The 25816-nt window shown below is 43.6% G+C and overlaps 1 protein-coding gene across 2 annotated transcripts in view; it reads right to left on the reverse strand.

Annotated features, from left to right (window-relative positions):
* Nucleotides 1-536: 536 nt before the first annotated feature.
* The window catches only part of LOC119972331 (SREBF chaperone), a 189663-nt gene continuing 164383 nt past the window's right edge, over nt 537-25816 (reverse strand). For both annotated transcript variants that reach the window (XM_038808857.1, XM_038808858.1), the window contains 5 exons: nt 21686-21768; nt 20572-20738; nt 15548-15628; nt 12784-12990; nt 537-5204 (listed from right to left, as the gene is read on the reverse strand). In XM_038808857.1, coding sequence (XP_038664785.1) covers nt 4959-5204; nt 12784-12990; nt 15548-15628; nt 20572-20738; nt 21686-21768 — 784 coding nt within the window. In that variant the 3' untranslated portion in view covers nt 537-4958. The remainder of the gene's footprint in view (nt 5205-12783; nt 12991-15547; nt 15629-20571; nt 20739-21685; nt 21769-25816) is intronic.

Consider the following 25816-nt stretch of genomic DNA (forward strand, 5'->3'; position numbering starts at 1 on the left):
GATCACCCTCGTACTGTGGGGTGGGGTGTTAGTGACCCAGAAAATCCCATGATGGGGGGTGGAATTGCATTGCGGGTGGCGGGGTGGGCAGCCACTTATCAGACCCCCTGCTCAAAATGGCAGCCTGATAGCGTGATTCTCGTTCCCAGCGCAAATTTGTGGTAATTCAGCTCTGGCGGGAGTACAGTCTTCCAAACGGAGAATTCCAGCCCGGGATTCCCACTGGCCCCGCTCTCGCTGAACTCCTAGATTCCCACTGGCTCTACTCTTGCTGAACTCGCAGCTTTTCATTACCCCGCTCTCACTAAACTCTTTGCTTTACTCGATAATATTGACTGTTTGCCTTGCTGACTTTTATGGACTAGAGGTTCTTCTGTTTGTTAAAAACCATGGAATCTCATTACTTAATTTTCTTAGTCGGTATCTGTCATTTCAAATTTCATCAAATTTGAGAGTTTCGTCCAGGATCATAACAAAGTTTCAGGGTCTGCTCTGAGATTGTAACAGCATATATTGGTATTAAAACAAAATAAAACAATATTTGCATTTCTTTTTATTAAAAGCTTGTTGGAAAAAAATGATAGATTAAGAAATGTTCTTTGGTTCTGTACATTTCTCTATTTGTTTTTCTAATAGCCGCTAACACTTATTAAAAAATTACAAAAAAGTTGGGAGATATTTTATTTATGTTCAAAACAGCTATCACGACGGCAACCTGAAAAAAATCTCATCAGTAATCAAAGGGAGACCAGAGCTTGTTTAGATCCCTATCAGACAAGTTTTCAAACACTGGCAGTGTGCACAGAATCTAGCCAGAACTTAATTACAATAAACAAGCACATTTCATGTTTAAAAAATTCTACACACAATTATTTTGTTTTTAAATATTAAACAATCTGTTCGGAATAAAAAGTATCTGTATTTAGAAAAAGCACGTGCTCAATGCAGCAATATTTTGGGGTCACAGATTTAATATTCCAATTTGGCTCTGAGTTCCTGATCTCACCAGCACTGCTGTGGTGAGGTTCAAAGCAGAGCCTGGAGGGCCAAAGTAGAAAGGGAAGGAAAGGTGGAATGAGATATATCATTGGGAGAGAAACAGGAAGATACAGAGAGACATACCAGAGAAAGGAGAAATGGGAGATATAGCTGGAGACAAAGGGGCAGAGAGAAGACAAGACAGAAAGAGGTGAGAGAAATAAATAACTAATTATGAAATATATAAAGAGAAAGGCACAAACACAGGAGGGCAAACAGAGGGGAGACTGCAAAAGAGGAGGGGAAAAGAAGTGATGAAGGATAAGAAGAAGCACAAGAGTCAGTCCATAAGACCATTAGACATAGGAGCAGAATTAGGCCACTCGGCCCATCGTGTCTGCTCCATCAATCATGGCTGATATTTTCTCATCCCCATTCTCCTGCCTTCTCCCCATAACCCCTGATCCCCTTATTAATAAGACCAGATAGTCAGTCAGATAGGAATAATTGGAGAGCAAGATGTCCTAGTGGCCAGCTGGGAGTAGACCCCCTCCACCTCATGGTCACAGGTGGCTGTAGCAACCCAGGCCAACTGTGGGGGGAAAGGGATATTTGTCCCCTCACCCCCTGAAAAAGACAATGACCAACATCAAATCAGTAGTGTACTTGCTGCCAAATTTCCAGTAATGAGCATCAAGTAAGGGGCTGGTTTAGCACACTGGGCTAAATCACTGGCTTTTAAAGCAGACCAAGGCAGGCCAGCAGCACGGTTCAATTCCCGTACCAGCCTCCCCGAACAGGCGCCGGAATGTGGCGACTAGGGGCGTTTCACAGTAACTTCATTGAAGCCTACTTGTGACAATAAGCCATTTTCATTTCATCACCTTTTATAGTTACGCCCCATAAATAGGTGACATTAATTTAACCATACAACACCCTGTATCACAGTATATCCTTCAAAAAAACATGCGCAATAAATAGATTTATTTTAAATTAAGCTCACAGTACCATTGGGGTACTGGGGTACTCACATTGGGGCTGGTTTAGCACACGGCTAAATCGCTGGCTTTGAAAGCAGACCAGGGCAGGCCAGCAGCACGGTTCAATTCCCATACCAGCCTCCCCGAACAGGCGCCGGAATGTGGCGACTAGGGGCTTTTCACAGTAACTTCATTGAAGCTTACTTGTGACAATAATTTTCATTTCATTTCAGTACATGACAAAAGAATGTTGTTCAAGTTCTCATCAGGACAGAATTTAACCACTATCCTTTCAACTAATTTAGCAGTTTTCTTTACACACTTGCAAGTTAACCATTAAATAAAACAGTTGCCCAAAGAAATTAAATGTGCAACAAAGTGAAGTAATGATGGGACTGAACTCTTTCTACAATTAGACAGGAAAGACTGAGGACAGACAGATCAATTTAGGATTTGTCACAGTTTTGGCTGACTTCAGTTTTTCTGAACTGTTTGCAGCATCGGAGAAACTGGTGACTGGGAGAGGGGAGGCTGAAAGGGGACAATCAGTCAGCACATACCTTCCATTTTAAGTAGTATTCCCAGCTGAGTCTGATCATCTTCAGCTGCATAATTAGAACATTTGTGTTTTCAAACACTGATCTAATACATTGCATTCGAAGACAATACATGTTGAAATCTCAATAAAGCGAGATTAATCTATAGCACATACCCATCAACTTTATATATGGCAGCAAAAATAAAATGCATATCAATCCTCTCTGTATTGAACTTGAGTGACCATTAGAAATTTCCTTAATTAAATAACTGGCAATTCAGGTAGAGTGGAATCCTTTTACAGTGATCGTTCTCTGTAATAACTATCAGTGATAGTTTTCCAAAGAAACACACCATTTGAAAATTTAAAAACCGTTAAAATTATTGTGATTATATCACAATCACTAGAATAGAGCAAATTTAGGGAAGATCTGACTGGGAGGAGGGAATAACTATTTGCATTGGTTAATGGAATCATCAACTAGGGCACATAGATTTATCATCATCAAACAAACCAAGAGACAGGTTAGGATTTTTTTTCATATTCACAAGATGGAATGCAACCCACCCAAACCCCACCCAGAAAAAGTGGGGGATTTAGAATCTACAATAAGTTTTAAAAAAAAGATAGATGATAAACAATTGAAAGTAAAATAAAAAGAAGAGGGAATGGGCATAAGTGCATAGTTCTATCAGAAAGCTGACACGTAGGAGAGACTGAATAGGCTCCTACCTGTATTGCCAAATTCTGATTCTATCAGTTTTGGTCGTTTGCAGTGAAGATTTTACAAAGTTATAACTATTGAAAGGCAATTGCCTTGGTTTTAATATTTAACATGTAAATAGGTGATAATATTAATGGGCCGCCTATTTGGTCTTAGCTGCGAAGTATACGAAGGTTGACACAAAATGGCGTAAATCATGAGGCTCATTTCCTGAATGTTAAACATGAGCATGAACATAGATGTGGGGCTACAATGCCGCATACTTTTCTTGACCATGTTTGCATCAAACCAGGCTCTGTGTAGGCAGTGGAACCTTGCAGTTTATGCCTTGCACACTGCATGACTCAGCTATTTAAATGGCTGAGCAATACTTCATTCAACCCTAATTTATGGGAAAAATAATGAACTGAACAAAATAAACATTATAACATTTGTTTGTAGCACTAACTTGAAGAGTTGATCAGCACAGGGATGAAAAGAAACTGGGGGGTACAGAGAAATAGCATAGGAAAAGCTTAGAAACCCAGGGTGAGGGAAGGCTGAGGGGCAGGGGTGAAGAGATGGAGGGAGGTTGAGAGGGGTAGGGGTGAAGAGATGGAGGGAGGTTGAGAGGGGCAGGGGTGAGAGAAGGCTGAGAAGGAAAGGGGTGAGAAAAGGCTGAGAAGGGAAGGGGTGAGGAGCAGTTGAGAAGTGCAGGGTGAGGACAGGCTGAGAAACAGAAGCGGAGAAGTATTAGGGGCGAAGAGAGGCTGAGAGGTGCAGCGGTAAGGAGAAACTGTGTACTACAAAGGTGATGGAAGTCAGAGCAGTTAATTAATCAGCAGTTATAAACTCCTGTGATTGCTGAGCAGCATGGTTAACATAAACAGCATTCCACTATACATAGTATGGTAGAGGAGAATATTTTGAATACATACAGGTCATCAGCACCTGTAAAGATGTTATCTTTCAGCTACAGCTGATTAATTTTTCACAAGTAGCTCATTATCAGAAGCTTTGGGCTCTGAATAAGGTTTCTTTAACACATTCCATTTTCTCTTTTGAGAAAAAAAGCACCAATCAAAATGACAGCCAATTTTGATGGAATTTTAAAAAGCATTTTTCTTTTTTTCTTCACCAATATGACAAACCTATGATTTTTCAAGATTTTCTCTTTTTAATTTGCATTTCCTGCCCTATCCTTACTTTCCTTTTCACCTAGATAGATTGTTCACCTGCAAGACTAGCTACATTTTAATCTCTCTTGCACAGTACTATTCTTCTTTAAACTTGTTTTTTTTTTTAAAATGTACTTTAAAAAAATCAACTCATTACAAAAAAAATTAATCTGTTAATTTAAAAAAATACCTCTGCACTATCTTCTTTGCATCACAGTTTACCTCTATTTCACTTGAAGCAATGTTGCAAAACTGAATAAAATCAGGCTTGATTACTAACCTTTGACCTGCTTGATAAGTCAACATAATGCTTTAGGGAAGATGGTACCTGCACCATTCAGTGCACAGTTCCAAAGCTGTGTTATATAAATTATAAAATTATAATTTAGCTTTGTTTCGTCTCACTGACATTGCAATAGATCAATCCCTAAAATCCTGAGCAATTTCCCCCCATTCACTTGAGCTTCTAACCATCCAAAGTATCACATCCCTAGTAATATAAAAATTCAGGATGGCAATTTTACTTCAATTCTTCTTATTTGAGGAAGAGACTTGTTAGCATAAGCCTCCCTCCCACTCTTTCAATCCAACTTCTCGAGCACTGATGGGAAGTAAACGAGGCTAAGCTCACTGCCAAAGTCACACACGATGGCGGCATTGTCCAGGACCAGCAATTGTCGAACAAGCTGCAATTCATTACTTTTGCCCAGGTAGACAGTCTGAAGTAAGTCCCCGTAGCCAATGTCCCAGAGGCTGACACAGCCTTGACCCCCAGTCACTAGAAGGTTGTCAGATATCACCCCTAGGCTTGCTCCGCAACCCATGTCCTGCAAAAAGAAATAAAGACGGTAATGAGAAAAAAGGCTTGGAAAATCCACTAGAGACATTTTTAATGAATCAAGTTTTTCCCCCCTAGTATTCCACTGAATTCAAAACCTTCTCAAAACGGGCCTCCCATTTCAGTGGGATTAATTTATCATAAATCATTTATTTTTATAAGACTGTGAAATTGGACAATAGCCTTTCATCCTGGTAAACAAGTTCAAAGCTAGTCCAGAGTGACATGATGTGACTCTCTCTGCTCACTGTACAGGTTGTAATGTGAAATAATTTTGGCAATCTCAGTTCAATTCCAAGTAGATATAGAACCAGAAAACAAAACTGCCCTGCACAGGCAGGGAGGCACTGCAGCACAGTGGCTAGCACTGCTGCCTCACAGCTCCAGTGACCTGAGTTCAATTCCAACCTTGTGGAGTTTGCACGTTCTCCCCGTGTCTGTGTGGGTTTCCTCCAGGTGCTCCAGTTTCCTCCCACAGTCCAAAGGTGTGCAGGGTAGATGAATGGACTATGCTATATTGCCCCTTAGTGTTTACCAATACGCAGGTTAAATGGAGAGTGGGGGAGGGGTCGGTGTGGGAGCATCTTGTAAGGGCACGAGTCCGAAGGCTTTGTTAATGGCACCTCTTCCATTCTCGCCGGCTAGGTACTCCATAAGACCAGTGGTAGTGGCAGCCCTGGGACTGTGGGGGTAATGGATGCAGCAAATGAGACTGGAGGGGGCGTCTGTGTGGTCACCGATCTGTGATAATCACCGGTTCGCTCCGGGGGGGGGGCTTCAGGGGGTGGCAGCGGGCAGGGATTGAGAGATTTGAGAATCTCTTCATTGAGGAGGGTTTCCCGAGCCTGGAGGAGCTAGAGGAGGAGTTTGAGTTACCGGGTGGGAATAGGTTCCGGTACCTGCAGGTATAGGATTTTGCTCGGAGGCAGGTCCCAAGCTTCCCTCGCCTCCCACTAATGGGACTACAGGTTAAGGTGATGTCAAAAACAGGGTTGGGGAGGGGAGGGTCTTGGAAATATACAAGGAACTGATGGAGTGGGAAGGGGTTCCAATTGGAGAGGTGAAGAGGAAGTGGGAGGATGAGCTGGGAGGGGAGTTGGATGTAGGGTTATTGGAGGCGGCCCTGGGGAGAGTCAATGCATCCTCGTCATGTGCCAGGCTTAGCCTGTTCCAGTTCAAGGTGGTCCACAGGGCTCATATGACTAGCCCAGATGAGTAGGTTTTCATGGAGGTGGAAGACGGGTGTAGGGGAAGTCCTGCAAACCATGTACATATGTTTTGGGCGTGTCCGAGGCTGAGGGGATTTTGACAGGGATTTTCAGATGTCATGACAGAGGTCCTGGAAGGGAGGGTGACCCCGAGTCCAGAGGTGGCAATATTTGGAGTGTTGGAAGATCCGGGAGTCCGGGGGAAGGGGGGTGGGGGGGGTGCTTTGGCCTTTCCCTCCGTCGTGGCCTGGAGACGGATTTTGCTGGGCTGGAAGGACTCGGAGCCCCCAAAGTCAGGGGTTTGGGTCAGTGACATGACAGGGGTTCTTAGGCTAGAGAAAATTAAATTTGCCTTAAGGGGTTCAGTACAGGGGATCGCTTGGCGGTGGCAACCGTTCATCGCCTTCTTCAAGGAGAACTGACTGTCGGGGAGGGGGTGGGGGCATGAAGAGATGAATAAGAGCAAGGAATCTAATGTATGGATAATTAGGGTTTAGGGCTTGGAGGGGGGTTGGGTATGTTATTGTGGGTTTTTTGCGTGTATTGGTTTTCTCTGATGTTTAAAATGTTAAAATTATAAATGCCTCAATGAAATATTTTTTAAAAAAAGGATACGCAGGTTAGGTGGGGGTTACACGGATAGGTCGTGGGAGTGTTTGGTGTAGATCCGATGGGCCGAATGGTCTCCTTCTCCACTGTAGGGATTCTATGATTCTATTCTAGACAGCCTCACTTAGGGAAGATGCCAGTGCGCAAATTGGAAAACGGTCACTGATTTGGGTTGATGCAGGTCATGAGTACAATACAGAAATATTTACTCTGAATCTTCGTGTTCTACTTAAATGGACAGCGACACTGGTGCCTGAATTCACAGAATTGTTATAATGCAGAAGTAGTCCATTTGGCCCATTGTGCCTGCACCAACTCTCCAAATGAGCATTATGACTTAGTGCCATTCTCCTGCCTTATCCCCGCAGCCTCGCATACTGTTTCTATTCAAATAATTGTTCAATGCCCTCTTGAATACCTCGGCTGAGTCTCCCTCCACCACCACTTTCAGGCAGTGCAGTCCAAATCCGAACCACTTACTGTGTGAGAAAGCTATTTCTCATGTCATATTTGGTTGTTTTGCAAATCACTTTAAATCTGTGTCCTCTCGTTCGCGATCATTTTATGAGCGGGAACAGTTTCTCCCCATTTACCCTGTTCAGCCCACTGATTTTGTACATCTCCATCAGACCTCCTCTTAGCCTTCTTCTCACCAGGGAGAATAGTCTCAAGCTCTCCAATCCATCCTCACAAAAAATGTCTCATCCCCAGAACCACACCAGTAAGCCTCCCCTGAACTTTCTCCATTGCGTTCACATCTCCCCCAACAGTGTGGCACTTAAAACTGTACACAATACTCCAGCTAAGGTCTATCTAATGTATTGTATAAGTTCAGCATAACCTTCTTGCTCTTGTACTCTATACCCCTCTGAATAAAGCCCAGGACACTGGATGCTGTATTAACTTCTCTCTCCACCTGTCCTGCCAACTTCAATGATCTATGCAGATATATATTCACAGCCCTCTGCTCCTGCATCCCCTTAAAAATTGCACCCTTTATTTAATACTGTCTGTCCATGTTCTTCCTTCCAAAATGCATCACCTCACACTTGTCCATATTGAACTTCATCTTCCACCCATCTGTCCAGTCCAACTTGTCTATGTTCTTTTGAAGTTCTACATGGTCTTCCTTAAATTGACAATGTTTCTAAGTTTTGGGTCATCCGTAAACTTTGAAATTGTTCCTGCATATCAAGATGAAATCATTAATATATATTGGGAAAAGGGTCCCAATACGATCCCCTACTGAAATCCACTATAACTTTCACCAGCTGGAAAAATATCCATCGACATTACTTGGTTTCCTATTACTGGGCCAACTTTGTATTCAGCTTACTACTGTCCCATTTATTCCACGAGTTGTAACTTTCTCACACTTCTGTTGCGTGACATTCTATTGCATGCTTTTTGAAAGTCCATGTACACCACATCAACATTATTACCCTTATGGAACCTTTTGTTACCTCTTCAAAGAACTTCAGCAAGTTAATTAAACACAATTTCCCTTTTAGAATTCATTGCTGGCTCCTCCTAACCAACCCACAATTTCCATGTGACTACTAATTCTATCTTGAATAATTGTTTCTAGAAGTTTCCCACCACTGAAGTTAAACTGACTGCTCTGTAACTGCTGGGCTTATCCTTATAACCTTTTTTGAACAAGGGCTGTAATGTTCTATGTTCTATGTCTGCAATTCTCCAGTGCTCTGGCACCTCTCCAGAGTCTAGGAAAGACTGAAATGTTCTGGCCAGTGCCCCTGCAATTTCCACTTCCTTTAATATAATTGAATGCAACTCATTGGGTCCCGTTGGGTCCTTGTTAACTTTGAAGTACTAGCTGTCTATCTTAACACTTCCTCCTTATCAATTTTGAACCTTTCTAGTGACAGTTTCTTCCTCAGTCACCATGGCCTGGATAGCATCTACCACCTGGTAAAGACAGATGCAAAATATTAATTTCATACCTCAGCATGGCCCCTGCCTTCATGTGCAAATTCACTTTCAGGTCCCTAATCAGTACCACTCCTCCTTTTGGGAGGGGCTGGTTTAGCTCACTCAGCTAAATCGCTGGCTTTTAAAGCACACCAAGCAGGCCAGCAGCACGGTTCGATTCCCGTACCAGCCTCCCCGGAGAGACGCCAGAATGTGGCTTTTCACAGTAACTTCATTGAAGCCTACTCGTGACAATAAGCGATTTCATTTCATTTCACCACCATTTTATTTTTATATGTTGGGAGAGACTTTTGAATTCCCCTTTATGCTGGCTGACAGTCTTTTCTCATAACCTTTCTTTGCTTCTCTAATTTTTTCCCCCACCTCCCTCTGAACCTACTGTATTCCCCTTGGCTCGCAATTGTATGGGAGGCACGGTAGCACAGTGGTTAGCACTGTTGTTTCACAGCGCATGGGTTCGATTCCCGGCTTGGGTCACTGTCTGTGCGGAGTCTGTACGTTCTCCCCGTGTCTGAGTGGGTTTCCTCCGGCTACTCCAGTTTCGTCCCACAAGTCCCGAAAGAAGTGCTTGTTAGGAAAATTGGACATTCTGAATTCTCCCTTCGTGTACCTGAACAGGCGCCGGAATGTGGCGACTAGGGAATTTTCACAGTAATTTCATTGCAGTGTTGATATAAACCTACATGTGACACTAATAAATATTATTTTCCACCTGACACCGATAAGCACACTTTTTATTCTTTATCTTAATTTCTGTCTCCTTTTTCATTCAGGAGCTCTGGATGCCTTTGCCCTACCATGCCCCTTTGAGGGAATATGCTTTGACTGTGCCTGAACCATTTAATTTTTGCAGGTAATCCATTATTCAGCTGCAGAAAACCATGACCTCCGGCTGTTTACCCCTCCCCAGTAGAGTGTCCTGCAGCATCTCTGTGACATGCTTGACCCTGGCACCAGGGAGCCAATATGCTATTCTGAAGTCATATCTACAGACACAGAAACACCGGTCTGTTCTCCTAACTAATGAATTCCCCATCACTTTTGCTCTCCCTTTCTTCATCCTCCCCTTTTGCACAGCTGAGCCGTTTGTAGTGCCACAAATATGGCTCTGACTGCACTCCTCCGAGGAATCGGTGCCCTCAGCAGCTTCCAAACTGAAAATCCGATTTGTGAACTGGAGCCCAGGGGAATCCTACATTATCTGCCTGGTTTCTTAGGCTGTCTGGCTGTCATTCATTCTCTTTTTGTGAATTGTGAATCTTTCTCGTCTGTCACCTTGATGAGCATAAAATTCATAACAATTGTTTTTTAAAAATGTAAATGTTAGCGGAAGCAGAATCTGGGGCTTTATTGTACAGCACCTGACATTGCAGCTGTCCTGGAGCTCAGGGCACATGTATGACATGGGGTGCACCTGGAGGAAAGTACTTCAATCAGCTGTTCTGTTAACTCACGGGCAACACAGTATTAATATATTTGTACTGACATCTTGCACAGGTGCAAGAAATTTTAAGTTGGTCACCAGCTCACTGCCAGCCTTTATGAGCTCAATGTGCTCTCTGTAGGTCGTGTGATTTCTGATAGTCGTGTCATGCCATTGTTCTTTTTAATTTAGAGTACTCAATTCCTTTTTTCCGCAATAAAGGGGCAATTTAGCGTGGCCAATCCACCTACCCTATACATCTTTTTGGGTTGTGGGGGTGAGACACACGCAGACATAGGGAGAATGTGCAAACTCCATATGGATAGTGACCCGGGTCCTCGGCACAGTGAGGCAGCAGTGCTAGCCACTGCGCCATCGTGCTGCCTCGAATCATGCCATTGGCGGTTGCAAATGTGCACCGACTGCAAATCAAGATTCGAGCTGCATAATTTGGGTATTTAAAAAAATGTATTCAAGGTATGTGGGCTTCGCCTGCTAAGCCAGCATTCATTGACCATCCCTAGTTGCCCCCGAGAAGGTGGTGATGAACCACCTTCTTGAACCGCTGCAGTCCATGTGATGTAGGTTCAAGCACAGTGTGGTTAGGGAGGGAGTTCTAGGGTTTTGCCCCAGTATCACTGAAGGAATGGTGATATATTCCCAAGTCAGAATGGTGTGTGACTTGGAGGGTAACATCCAGATGGTGGTGTGCGCAGGCTTTTTATTGGCCGTCCTTCTAGACGGTAGTGGTCGTGGGTTTGGAAGATGCTGTCTAAGAACTTCATGAGTGCCTGTAGTGCATTTTCAAGATGGTACACACTGTTGTTATTGTGCGTCAGTGGAGGAAGAGAATATTTATGGGAGGCATGCCAATCAGGCTGCTTTGTCCAGAACGATGTTAAGCTGTTCGAGTGTTTTTGGAGCTGCACTGATCCAAGCAAGGGGAGAGTATTCCATCATGCTCCGGTGATAACGACACTGATCTACATTTGAGAGAAGACGATGCATCATCTTAGCTCTGGATGGTGTGAAACTAGTTTAGGAAAAAGGAAAATACTTTCAAAGATTTCCTTTAGCAAAAAATAAGTACATATACACACACACGTGTAATTTATATTTAGTCTTGTTCTATCTGCATTTCTTGTAATTGTCATTTGGTTCCTGTCACTTTTACTTAGGTCACACTTCAGATATCTGGGGCGGGTTTCTCCATCCTGCCGCACCCGTTTTCTGGAGCGGCGCCCTCCCTGCCAGCAGTGGGATTCTCCATCCTGGCAGCCAGCCAATGGTGTTTCCCATTGTGGGCACCCCATGGGGTCAGGAAATCCGCGGGCGTGAGTGGGCTGCTAGTAAAATGGAGGATCCCGTCGATGGAGAATCCTGCCCCATATTTTAAGTCTACATAGAACATACAGTGCAGAAGGAGGCCATTCGGCAAATCGAGTCTGCACCGACCCACTTAAGCCCTCACTTCCCCCTATCCCCCTAACCCAATAACCCCATCTAACCTTTTTGGTCATTAAGGGGCAATTTAGCACGGCCAATCCACCTGACCCGCACGTCTTTGGACTGTGGGAGGAAACTCACACAGACACGGGGAGAACGTGCAGACTCCGCACAGACAGTGATCCAGCGGAGAATTGAACCTGGGATCCTGGCGCTGCGAGGCCACAGTGCTATCCACTTGTGCTACCGTGCTGCCCCGTAGTTACCATCTAATTCACTGAGCAACACTACGAGGTCTGCTAAGAAATTGGTCCCTGCCACAATCTCTGTTCCATAGTCACTGACTCCATCCCTCTCCCTAGCCACTGTCTGAGACTGAACTGGATTGCTGCAACCGTGGCAACCCATGTGACCCTAATCTGAGCTTTCAACCCAATGTCCTCTTCATCACCAAGACTGTTTTTCACTTCCATAACATTGTCCATCTCCATCTTTGCCTCAGTTTATGTGCTGCTGAAATCCTCATCCATCTTTTTGCCAGGATATAGACAGAATTGAGAATGCTGCATTAATTGCCCATAATCATTAACTGTCAATGGCATGAGAGGGACTGAAGCTACGTGTAGGTTAGAACTGGCAGAGGTGACAAGCAACCCAGTAAATCAGAGTTTTTATGACAACCTGTCACCTTTATGATAGTTTCTTTTGATTTGTTGAATCCTGTTCACAACTTGCCATGGTGAAATTTCAACTCCATCTTTGGGTTGGTAGTCTTGGACCAGACTGTTACACTTCTGTATCTTTGCTTGCTGAATAGGCTTTGTCTCTTTAATTTAGGTTTCTTATGAGCTAAAACATCTAGTGGGGCTAATGGCTTTCCAATCAACACAAAAAAGGCCAGAAGAGGGAACAAAAGCTTCTGCACCTACCTGTTGAATGGAATAGAGTTTGATCCCAGAGCTGCGATCCCATATACAGATCATGTCATCCAGGCCACCACTGATCACACAGCTCGAGGTGCAGATAAGAGAAACAACATCACCACGATGGCCATGCATGTGACTCACTCGGCTTCCAGTTAATACATCCCAGAGGCAAATAGCTCCATCTTGCCCACCACTGGCTAGCCCCATTGTCTAAGGGAGAAAGAAGAAATTTCATGTATTATGCAGCAACTGTTAAGTTGATAAAGCTGACTGTTTTTCTGTCGTGATCACGGAGGCACCGATTACGTCATTCTGATCTTCTTGTACTTAAATCAGTTCTTTGGGCATGATGTGGAGATGCCGGCATTGGACTGGGGTAAGCACAGTAAGAAGTCTTACAACACCAGGTTAAAGTACAACAGGTTTGTTTCAAACATTAGCTTTCGGAGCACTGCTCCCTCCTCAGGTGAATGAAGAGGTATGCGAGGTATATCAGAAGAGGTATACCAGTTCGTTGGGAGTTGAAGATAAGTATTAAAGCAGTGTCAATGCTCATGCTTCATTCACAGAATACCAGACATGAATCCATGACTGATGAGGCAAAAGGAAAGAAAAGAGGAGGAATATGATGACTAACTCTCATAAGATGGCACAAAAGTGATCAGTTGTCACTAGTTTTAATAAATGTTGACAACTGGCCAGAAAAAAAATAAACAATATGTGAATACATTAAACTTTTATAATTTGTAAACATTGGCAACCATCTTATGAAGGTAGGTTAATATCATTCCTGTTTTGATCCCGAGTTGGTCCCTGGAGTCATATAGTATTAAACCCGCTGGTAGTTGTTGATGTGCTCCTGAACGCAACAGGAGCAGGCTATTGATGGTGCATTTTTCTCAAACAATCTACAAAACAGATAATCTGAGACTCCATTGCAGTACTGAATTAGAGCTGCTGTATCTTTCTGGCTGTTCTGGTGAATCTTAAAAATATCAAGTCACTAAATTAGCGAGCTGTCCTGGATAATATCTTTTTCACAAACAATGCCATCAGAAAAAGATTAATTAACCATCTCTCATTGTTGTCTGTCAAGTCTTATTTTGTGCGGAGGGGGGCGGAGGAGCAGCATGGTGACGCAGTGGTTAGCACTGCTGCCTCACAGTGCGGAGGACCTGGGTTCGATCCCAGCATTGGGTCTCTATCTGTGTGGAGTTTGCACATTCTCCACATGTCCGCGTGGGTCTCACCCCCACAACCTAAAAAGATGTGCAGGGTAGTTGGATTAGCCATACTAAATTGCCCCTTAATTGGGGGAAAAAAAGCATTGGGTACTCTAAATTTATAATTTAAAAAGTCTTATTTTGTGCAAAATACTTTGGTGCATTTGCCTGCGTAGGACCACTTCAAAGAAATTCACTAAATGTGAACGGCATGGATATGTTTCTTGCAATTATAATCGGAGACATATATTCAAGTCTTTGTTTTTTTTCTCCTCCACCCTGTAACTCACTGATAATTTCAGGCACTGAGCAAAGTTCAATCATTTTGTGCCGGTATGGTACATCAGAATTTGACTGATAAGAGGAGAGTCAATACTAGGCCTCTTATTTTTCACCTGGATTCCAGTTCATGAATGTACTTAGAAAGGACTCAGGAGCATAACCTAGCAGGAGCATGAGGCTTTTTAAAATGGCGCTTCAGACATCCCTACCTCATCTGTATTTTAATACATTTTTCATTTTGCAACTTGCATATGCTGTTCCCCAAGTAAAAGTATGTACACACCGAAAGGAAGAACTTGCTTTTAAATACGATTTATTACTTCCCCAGGATGTACATTACTTTCAACCGAATAGTTATTTTTGAAGTGCAGTCATTATTGTTTCGGCAAACATTTAAAAAATATATTTTTTTATTCTCCTCCCTTTTCACATTTTCTCCCAAATTTACAATAAGCAATAATCAGTAACGAATGTAATGTCAATCCCCATATCAATAACAACGATGCCATCCTCCCACCAAACCCCAGACATTGAACCGCATGTTAACATAAACAAATGACAAAAAGGAATTAGGAATCACCCATAGTCACCGTTAACACATACAGTCCCCCCCCCCCCCCCCAACCCTCCCAGCCCCCAACCCCCCTAATGTTCGATGTGATCCAATTCTTGAAAGTGCATAATGAATAACGCCCATGAATTGTAGAACCCCTCCATCCTTCCCTCAGTTCAAATTTGACCTTTTCAAGCGTTAAGAATTCCAGCAGGAACCCTGCTTGTTTTGGCAAACATAAGAGCCAGTTTGCACAAAACAAGCTTGAGTAATATTTGCCAGGATACAAGGAGATCGCTTCTCTGAATCATGCTATGGGATCTTTTACATCAACAATGAGATCAGATGGTTCCTTGATTTAACATCTCTTTGTAAAGTGACACATTGGACATTGGTGAATTCCCTCAACACTGATATGGTAGCTTAGATTGTTTAGTATTGAACCCAGGTTTTCTGACTCAGTGACAAGATTCAAGAAGATTAGGCAAGGAAATTCTATTGATTTATCAATTTCTGAATTCATTTCTCTGCCATAAAGATATTTGCAAAAATGTCAGAAATGTGTCTGTACAAACAGTATAGGGTTGGCAATCCTATCATATCAGTAATCAACTTTATACAATGTAATCTGAATTGATACTTGACACTATATGGATCTTTAATGTTACTGCTGACTTCAGCAAAGTAATTTGGTTACAAATGACAGTACCTGGTCTATATAAACTGCTGTGATCCCTCCTGTGTGACCCTGTAGCGTATAAAGACAACAGGAGTCCTCAAGCCGAAATATCTGCAAAAGGAACAAAAGCTCAGTAAGCAATGTACTGCAATGAAGTACAATCAATCCACCCCATTTCTAATGAAATGTTAACTGTTTCTCTTTCAACAGATGCGCCAGATCTCTCAAGGACTTGCAGCATTTTCTGTTTTTATTTCAGATTTGCAGCATCTGCTGAATTTTGTTTTTGCTTCCAATTTTACTTAGTTTAAATCATATTTCTTCCAATCTACATGCTGTTCCTCGGTGACACTAAATAATCATTTTGAATGGTGAAATAGGCTCAAGAGATGCTATGGCCTTCTCCTACTCTTATATCTCATCTTCTTATATCACCATGTGAAAAGGCAGCATCTGCTTCTGCACATATGCTGCTGACACCAAGCTCTACTGGATCACCTCTGCTCTCAACACTTTCATTGTCCCTAAATTGTCAAGATTCCATGTCCAATTTCCAGTACTGGATGAGCAGAAATTTTATGACTATTGTGAGGACCGTAGCCATTATCTGGCGCTCGCCATGAAATTCGGCCCAGCCCCCTCTCTAGCATGTCTGAAACTGAACCTTACAGGTTGTAGCCCTGGTGCCATTTTTGATCCCGAAATGAACTTCCGACCATGTATTCATATCACTAAGTCGGCCTATTGCATCTCCTCAGCATGATTTTCCCTCTGCCTCAGCTCATCTGTTCTTGAAATCCTCATCCATGGCTTTATTATTTCTAGGTCTGTTTATTCCAATAATTCCTGCCTCCTTTCCCATATTTCATCCTTTATAAACCGAGGTCATCCCAAACTCTGCTGCCTGTGTCCTAACTTGCAGCAAGTCCACTCAATAATTATTGAAAGGGTCACTTGACAAGATTGCATGCTCTTTGACAGTAACGAATTAAAACACTATTTCAATAGGCAAAGTATTATCTAAATTACAGAAAAGATCAACCGTTGAACACTTAAAACAACCAAAACTCTCCCTTCACAGTTATACATTACTCTGTCCCTTAAAGACACACTATTAATTCAGAATTAGTCCAAAGTTATTCTCAGCTCCTTTTACCTTTTCAAGCCAGGTAAGTTCTACTCCATGACCCAGATTTCCTGGTGAGGGACAAATTGGAGATCCTTCTTTCTAGATAAAGTTTCAAGCTCAGTTTAAACCCTCATACATTGGACCAGGAAAGGAAAGGCTGACAGCAACTCTCATGCTCATGGAGTTGGTTTTGTCTTCTGGAACTGCCAGAACTTCACAATTGCATAAATTAGAGGTTCATGACATTTCAGCTACAGCTCAGCTGTAACCAATATGTCACTGTCATCAGCGCTTATGCCCTGACCCTGGAGCTGTAAAGTAAAATGCTATTCTGACCTCGAGGTCCTTGCTGACATCCCAAAATAAGATAAACTCTGGGGGGCTGAAATCCCTTTTTGGCCATGACTCAGATTTCTGAAGAGGAACCATGGGAAAAACAGGGCAGGAAAAACCAATGCAAATGGTGTCCTTCTGCTGACAAAGTGCGCTCAGTCTGGTCTCATTATAATAAACACTTTCTTCTGCCAGATTGACAAATACAAAACTACACAGAGGCATTCGAAATGAAGCACTGACATCACTTGTATTATGTCATTGTTTTGGTCAAAGATCTAAGTGCCACTCAATTCACGTGGTATACTGATAACCACTAGACAGGTTATGACTAGTTTGACGCTGATGAACATCCATGATATTGCAAGATCCAAAAGTCCATGAGCAGCCAGATCAAACAAAAGGATTCCAAGTGCTCAGACTTTTGAGTTTGATCACTGATGTCACCAGGATTGGTTCGCTGAAAGCAATGCTGAAATATGTGACTTCTTAGAACAAAAACATGCAGCCTGCATTGCATGGCAGAGCAACCCAAAGTCGCAAGTCAAGGAGGCAGTACTCAAAGCTCAAGGCTGTCACCCAAAGACAAACCCAGAAGATAAAGGTCGGAAGAGAAAGCCCAAGTGATCCAACAATAGGGTGATCATTGCTCGGCACAACATCGAGGGCCGAAGGGCCTGTTCTGTGCTGTACTGTTCTATGTTCTATACAAAGTTTTTGTGAAACCACGAAGGCTATCAACAGATCAAGGTCAAATGAACAAAATCTTCTTTGCTCACAAATTGGATTTCTCCTCTTAAGGATGACAATACTATTCGTCAATGAGCATTTTCAACGACCTCTCAACCGTGAATCCACAGGGGCAGCTGATACTCCCGAGGCTATCCCACACATATCGGCCGATACCGTGTCAGCTAAATATTCCACCTAACATATATGTTGAAGGAGAGACTCTGGAATCCATCGAGCACTTTCCATAACTTGGCACAAATGCTAGTGTCTTTCTTGAAGTCAATTCCACAAGCATTCAAGGAAATCTCCTGCAAAATCAACTTCAATGGACTGGACACTATTTGAATGACTGAAAAGCATCCCCCCCCTCCCTGGTCAGGTATTTTTTTTCTCAACTCTCAAATAGCCAGACTTCCAAGGAAGAAAAATAAACATTTCAAAATCACTGAAGTTTCCCTGAAGCATTGACAGTAACGGCTGGGAGATGCTTGCAACTGATTGTTCAAAATGGTGACAGCTTGTCTAATTAGGTGCATGATGCTATGAGTTACGTTTTAATGAGAGGGATCAGCAGCGACAGAGAAGGAAAGGTAGCAAATTCCTGCACTCCAGATTCAACCACCTGGTGGGACATCCTGACCCATGCATTCAAAGATCTGTGGGTTGAGAATTGGTCTATTCAGTCACATCAAAATCCATGGAAGAAACTTGCGATGCTGAGTCGGCATTATTCTTGAAGAGAGACAACTGTCATCGATGACTGATGGCTGATCTGAAGGCGCCTTGATTGCCACATGTATACAGTCTATGACTCCATGGGCTTGTGGGAATCAAACCACCACAGCAAATCTGAGGGCCCTCTCATTCTGACTGGACTTATCATTAGAAAAGTGATTGCAATTGGTCGCCCTGGCAAAGATAGCATCAGTCATCTGGGAGATGTACTTATGAAATCCTGGAGATGGTATCAGCAAAATCCTGGAAGGAGCCGAAGGTAAAGATATCCAGGTCGATGGACCCTTTGACTGACACTGGCAATGCCGAACAAACTGGTCTACTTGAAATGAGGTCTTGGTTCCAGAAGGCTGCAGCTACCAAAAACAACCTGCTGTCGAAGCCGAGAGAGATTACTCTCTGGCTGTATAGCCTGTGCTGGTGTTAACTATCATTCATGCAGGGGAACTGGGGGAACAGATCGAAGACGGGACATGGGCTGATGCCCTGGAGAGGGTTAATTCTTCCTCCCCGTGTGCGCGGCTTAGCCTCATCCAATTCAAGGTGCTGCACCGGGCCCACATGACTGGGACGAGGATGAGTAGGTTCTTTGGGGGTGAAGACAGGTGTGTCAGGTGCTCGGGGAGTCCAGCGAACCATGCCCATATGTTCTGGGCATGCCCGGCACTGGAGGAGTTCTGGAAGGGGGTGGCGAGGACGGTGTCGAGGGTGGTGGGATCCAGGGTCAAGCCAGGATGGGGACTCGCGATTTTTGGGGTTGGGGTGGAGCCGGGAGTGCAGGAGGCGAAAGAGGCCGGTGTGCTGGCCTTTGCGTCCCTAGTAGCCCGGCGAAGGATCTTGCTACGAAGGATGCGAGGCCCCCAAGCGTGGAGACCTGGATCAATGACATGGCGGGTTTCATTAAGCTCGAGAAGGTCAAATTCGCCCTGAGGGGATCGGTACAAGGGTTCTTTAGGCGGTGGCAACCTTTTCTCGACTTTCTGGCTCAACGATAGGGTACGAGGACAGCAGCAGCAGCAACCCGGGCGGGGGGGGGGGGGGGGGGGGGGGGGGGGGGGAGAAGAGAGAGAGAGAGAGAGAGAGAGAGAGAGAGAGAGAGAGAGAGAGAGAGAGAGAGAGAGAGAGAAAGGGGAGACGATGACTATGTTTGTTTATTTCATTTAAATTTATTTTTAAGTTCTCTTGTTGTTCATTGGGGTTGGGGGGGTGGGGGGGATGTGATACATGCGTTGATACGGTCTGGGGGGTGTTACAGTTATTATGGGTTATTTTGTTGCATTTCATTGTTTGTCGTTATATTTTATATTTTCTGTAAAAAAAAATTCCAATAAAAATTATTTAAAAAAAACAAACTATCATTCATGCTTGAGCTTAGTGGTCACCCCCACTACCATATGGAGTGTCAGCAGCTAAGAAGGCAATTGTTGCTACTTCAGGTGATGGTACTGATGCTGCTTCTCCTGTTCCTCATCAGAGCTCCAAGACAAAGCTGCAGAGGCTGCTCCCATGCAGCAAGGAAAGGTTACAGTACGAACATACTGATTAGGTTAAGTCCAAGATTGCAGAAATAACCTCCAAAACTAAAAGTGTGCAAGCACACTCAAACAAATCCTGTGAGCAAAAACCTTTCTCCTTCACAAGGGAGCTGTTGTCCTGTTTCTGTATTTAAAGGTGTTGTAACCCACCATATTCACAGAGCATTCAATCCCCACTGCGTTCTTGCCTTGTTGATCTTGGCAAGTTTCAGATAGTTAGAGAAACACATGCACTGGCTTTCAAAGACAGAATGCCATGTTAAATGTGCTTTCAAGAGCTTTTCAAATATGTTTGATATTTAAATAGCAGACCGGAAATCCCCACTGGGTGCTCCCACGCACCTTGAAACATAGTGGTTAAATGCTGGCCATCTCCATATTGTGGCTTTTGATGTCAATCTGAATAGGAAGACAAGGGTTTAGCCATAACATAGCATGAGATGTCCCACAACACAGTACTTCCTTAGTGTTCTAGAAGGGTGTCAGCCCAAATGACGTGCTCCAGTCCTGCAAATAGAAACCTTCACCAAAATATGAATGCCACTAAGCTAACAATACCATTCTTTTAAATATAATTAAATTTTACTCACCTTGAGTGTGTGGTCCTGACTTCCTGTGACCACTCTGCCAGCAGCTGCTTTCAGTACTGTGATAGGTTTTTGGTGTGCACAAGGAACTATGTGGATTAGCTGACAAACTATGATATCGCCACTGTTGAAGACTGGTGATGATGGGATGGTGGACCTGTTCGGTGTTCCTGAATATGAAGTTCAGACTACAGAGTTAGTGTTTCAAGTATGGAACAATAAGTGGTTTAACGACTTGCACATATAACGAAACATGTACCAAATATCTTTTCAAATCAGTTGGATGAAGATTTTCTACATCAAGCACAAGCTTAACCATAAGATTGGATGAAGTGGCCAAAGGCACATTTGAAAAGTAGGTCTGCCGTGTGGAGTTTGCATGTTCTCCCAGTGTCTGCGTGGATTTTCTCAGGGTGCTCAGGTTAGATGGGGTTATGGGATAGGGCAGGAGAGTGGGCCTAGGTAGGGTGTTCTTTCAGAGGGTCGGTGCATACTTGATGGACTCCTTCTGCACGTCGAGACTCCGGATTCTATGATATGGATTCTATGAAACAAATGTGTTTACTCTGTGAACATGATTGGTGTCTCTGCTACCGTTCACAGAACTGGAGGTAGGAAGAACATACAGGAGAATAGTCTTGTAAAAGACAGTTGCAGTGGCAGAAGTTGGGGGGATTTCAAGGAAACCAGTGTACATTGAGCTTTTAACTTTTAAAACATTTTTCATTTAATTTCTGATCAACCTTATATATTTTAATATGCAAATTTTGTTTTGATAGTAATTCACAACATGGACTTAAGGAATGCGGAGAGGAATGCTGAGAGGACCATGAATTTAAGGAATGTGATTTTGAAAGTGTGTTACAGGTCAATGAGTTGGCAGCATTTTGTAAAAAATTGAATAATTGGTCCATTTTATTAATTCGCTTCTAATCACCAGCCAGGAATCTCCTAGTTTTATGCTTTACCTGATGGCAACATGTTCAGGATTAGCTGTGCACCCAATCTACACTGGAAAATAGTATATTGGAAAAGGTACAGAGCCATACTAACTTCAAGAGAAGTGAAGCAGAAACAGGAGAGATATACCTATTCCAAATAACTATCTTTGACCTACCTCGGTACTGCAGCTGGTTAAAGGTTTTGTCGGTGTCTAGACAGTAGAAATCTAAGGAGCCATTCAATCTTGCAGCAACAATTCTGCAAGAGAGAGAAAGCCAAATTACATTATTGAACACAACAAATATCTTATGTATGTATATACACATAGTAATTACCATGTTCTGGTGCAGTAAAGTCAGGTAAATGTCTGCATGCTGGTCCCTCTGATTATATGATACATCATACCACTTATTTCCCCTCTCTCATTCTGTGGTGAATTGTAATCATCACAGCTGCGTTTAACAGGGTAGATGAGGATTAAAGCTTGTAAATACTTTGAAGAAACCTGAAAGCAATTTAAAATTTAAAAAAAAACACAGCTGGTTGCCATACAAAATTCCAGTTGTGTTAGTTTGGGCTAATAATATCTACGGAAGGCAGCAGGTCAAGATTGAACAGTGGATATGTGAGCAACACACAGTGGCTGGAGTTAAATATATTACTTCAGCTATCAAGGGAGTGGATTTTTAAATAATGGAAGAATAAATTAGCAGAAGTAACTGAACAAAAATAACACGTTGAAGAATTTATAAGGAAGGCTGCAGGAACACTATTAGAAGGAGAAGATCAATGTTAAACCCGAGATCAAAGTGGTTAAATGCATAAGCGAAAAAACAAACTACTTCACATGCAATGACTGCTGAAGGAGCTTGATAGGGGTAAGGCAATGGATGTGGTGCACTTAGTTTCAGTAAGGCTTTTGATACAATTCCCTTGGAAAGTCTTCAACTGAAAATCAAGAAGCAGGAATTCAGTGGAAATATTCAATAATGGATAGGCAATTGGTTACAGAATCTTTGAAGTGCACAAGGAAGGCTTTCAGCCATCGAGTTCTGCACTGGCTCTCTGAAAGAACATTTTACATAATCTTACTCCAATGCTTCATCCCAGTGACCTTGCACATTGTCTCTTTTCAGAAAGCAATCAAAGTCCCTTTTGAATACCTAGATCAAACCTGTCATCACCAGGAAGTTCGTTCGAGACTCAAACCATCCTCCAGATGAAAAAATCTTTTCTCACCTCACTTTTACTCCTTTTGCCAATTATTTTGCCCTCTAGTTCCTGATGCTCTCGAATGGGAACAGTTTCATAGAAACATAGAAAATAGGAACAGGAATAGGCCATTCAGCACTTTGAGCCTTACCAGCCATTCAACACGATCATGGTTGATGCTTAATCTCAACACCATACTTCCGTGCTCTCCCCATACCCCTGGACACCTTCAGAGTCTAGAAATCTATTTCCTTCTTAAATATATTCAGTGACTTGGCCTTCACAGCCTTTTGGGTAGAGAATTCCACAGGTTCACCACCCTTCTCATATCAGCTCTAAGTGGTCAACCCAGTATCCTGAGCCTGGGACCCTTTGTTCTACACTTTGCCAGCCAGAGGAAACAACATCCCAACATCCCTGCATCCCGTCTGTTCAGCTGTTAGAATTTTATATGTTTCAATTAGATCCCCTCTCATTCTTCAAAATTCCAGTGAATACAGGCCCAGTCAACCCAACCTCTCCTCATACGACAATCCTGCCATCCCAGGAAATCATTCTGGTGAACCTTCACTGCATTCCCTTTATGACAAGTATATCCTTTCTTAGATACGAGACCAAAACTGCACACAATACACCAGGTATGGTCTCACCAAGGCCAAAATGCCATTTGGTTTCTAACTGCTTGCTATTGTCATGGGAATGTCTCTTCAAGAAAGGTTTTTGTCTTATCACATGGTTTCAGTGATGTCATTGTGTGGGTGGATCTGGGCTTTGGCTCGGAGAGGTGTTTTTGCTTTCGCTTTCAGATTTGTCTGTTGTGGACTCAGACAGGAGAAAGAAGTGTTTTTGCCTGTCTCTCTCTAGTTTCATTTTAAATATATGTTCCAGTAAAAATCACCTTGGTGGTGGCTTTTAAGATATAGTTTGCTTTCCAGAAGGGTTTAAACCTGCTGGCGAGACAGGGTCAGAATCTCAGGAAAAGCCAGTCTTATTCAAGTGAGAATTCCCCAACCGGAAACCATGGCTCAATCACGAGATTGACTCCCTATTGAAGGACAGATCTGAGGCATTCAAGTCAGACGACTCCGACCTATACAGGAAATCCAGGTACGACGTCCACAAAGCCATCCGAGATGCCAAGAGAGAATATCAAACCAAGCTAGAGTCACAGACAGACTCTCGCCGATTGTGGCAAGAACTAAACAACATAATGGGCTACAAAGCAAAGCCGAGCAGTATCTCCGGCATCAGCGCACCCCTCCACGATGAACTCAATGCATTCTATGCTTGGTTCGAGCAGGTAACCAACAATCCGCTGTCGAGTCCCCCAGCAGCACATAAGCCACCCATACCCACCATCACAGCTTCCGAAGTCAGATCAGCCTTCCTGAAAGTGAACCCTCGGAAGGCAACGGGCCTGGACAAGATCCCTGGTCGTGCACTCAGAGCCTGCGCGGACCAGCTGGCAGAGATATTCGTGGACATCTTTAACCAGTCCCTACTCCACTCAGAGATCCCCACCTGCTTCAAGAAGACCACCATTATACCGGTGCCAAAGAAGAACCAGCCTCATTGACCATCCGGTGGCCCTGACTTCAGTCATAATGAAGTGCTTTGAGAGGTTGATCATGAAGCGCATCACCTCCATACTCCCAGAACACCTCGATCCACTGCAATTCGCATACCGTCGCAACCGGTCCACAGCAGACGCCATTTCCCTGGCCCTACACTCATCCTTAGAGCATCAGACCCCTATTTATTAACTACAGCTCCGCCTTCAACACCATAATCCCAGCCAAGCTCATATCAAAGCACCAAAACCTAGGACTGGGCTCCCCACTCTGCAACTAGATCCTCGATTTTCTGACCAACAGACTACAATCAGTAAGAATGAACAACAACACCTCCTCCACAATAGTCCTCAATACCGGGGCCCTGCAAGGCTGCATACTTAGCCCCCTACTCTACTCCCTGCACACACACAACTGCGTGGCAAAATTTGGTTCCAACTCCATCTACAAGTTTGCTGACGATACGACCATAGTGGGCCGGATCTCGAATAACGACGAGTCACAATACAGGAGGGAGATAGAGAACCTAGTGGAGTGGTGCAGCGACAACAATTTCTCCCTCAGTGCCAGCAAAACTAAAGAGTTGGTCATTGACTTCGGGAAGCAAAGTACTGTACACACCTTTGTCAGCATCAATGGAGCCAAGGTGGAGATGGTTAGCAGTTACAAATTCCGAGGGGTGCACATCTCCAAAAATCTGACCTGGTCCACCCACGGCGACGCTACCACCGAGAAAGCACAACAGCGCCTATACTTCCTCAGGAAACTAAGGAAATTCGGCATGTCCACATTAACCCTGACCAACGTTTACAGATGGACCATAGAAAGCATCCTATCTGGCTGCATCATAGCCTGGTATGGCAACTGCTCAGCCCAGGACCACAAGAAACTTCAGAGAGTCGTGAACACCGCCCAGTCCATCACACAAACCTGCCTCCCATCCATTGACTCCATCTACACCTCCCGCTGCCTGGGGAAAGCGGGCAGCATAATCAAAGACCTCTCCCACCCGGTTTACTCACTCTTCCAACTTCTTCCATCGGGCAGGAGATAGAGAAGTCTGAGAACACGCACAAACAGACTCAAAAACAGCTTCTTCCCCACTGTTACCATTTCCTAAATGACCCTCTTATGGACTGACCTCTTTAACACTACACCCTGTATGCTTCATCCGAGTCCGGTGCTTATGTAGTTACATTGTATAACTTGTGTTGCCCTATTGTGTATTTTCTTTTATTCCCTTTTCTTCCCATGTACTTAATGATCTGTTGAATTGCTTGCAGAAAAGTACATTTCACTGTACCTCGGTACACGGGACAATAAACAAATCCAATCCAATACGGAGTGCTGGGCCAAGCCCTTGAAAAGGGGGACGCGATTCTCCACCCCCCACGCCGGGTGCGAGAATAGCGGGAGGGCCTCCCGACATTTTTCCCGCCCTCCCGTTATTCTCCCCCCCCCACCCCCCCCCCCCCCCGCGCCCGACCCACGCCACTCGCCGTTTTTAACGGCGAGCGGCGATT

Source organism: Scyliorhinus canicula, chromosome 10, assembly GCF_902713615.1.
Source record: "Scyliorhinus canicula chromosome 10, sScyCan1.1, whole genome shotgun sequence".
NCBI lineage: Eukaryota > Metazoa > Chordata > Chondrichthyes > Carcharhiniformes > Scyliorhinidae > Scyliorhinus > Scyliorhinus canicula.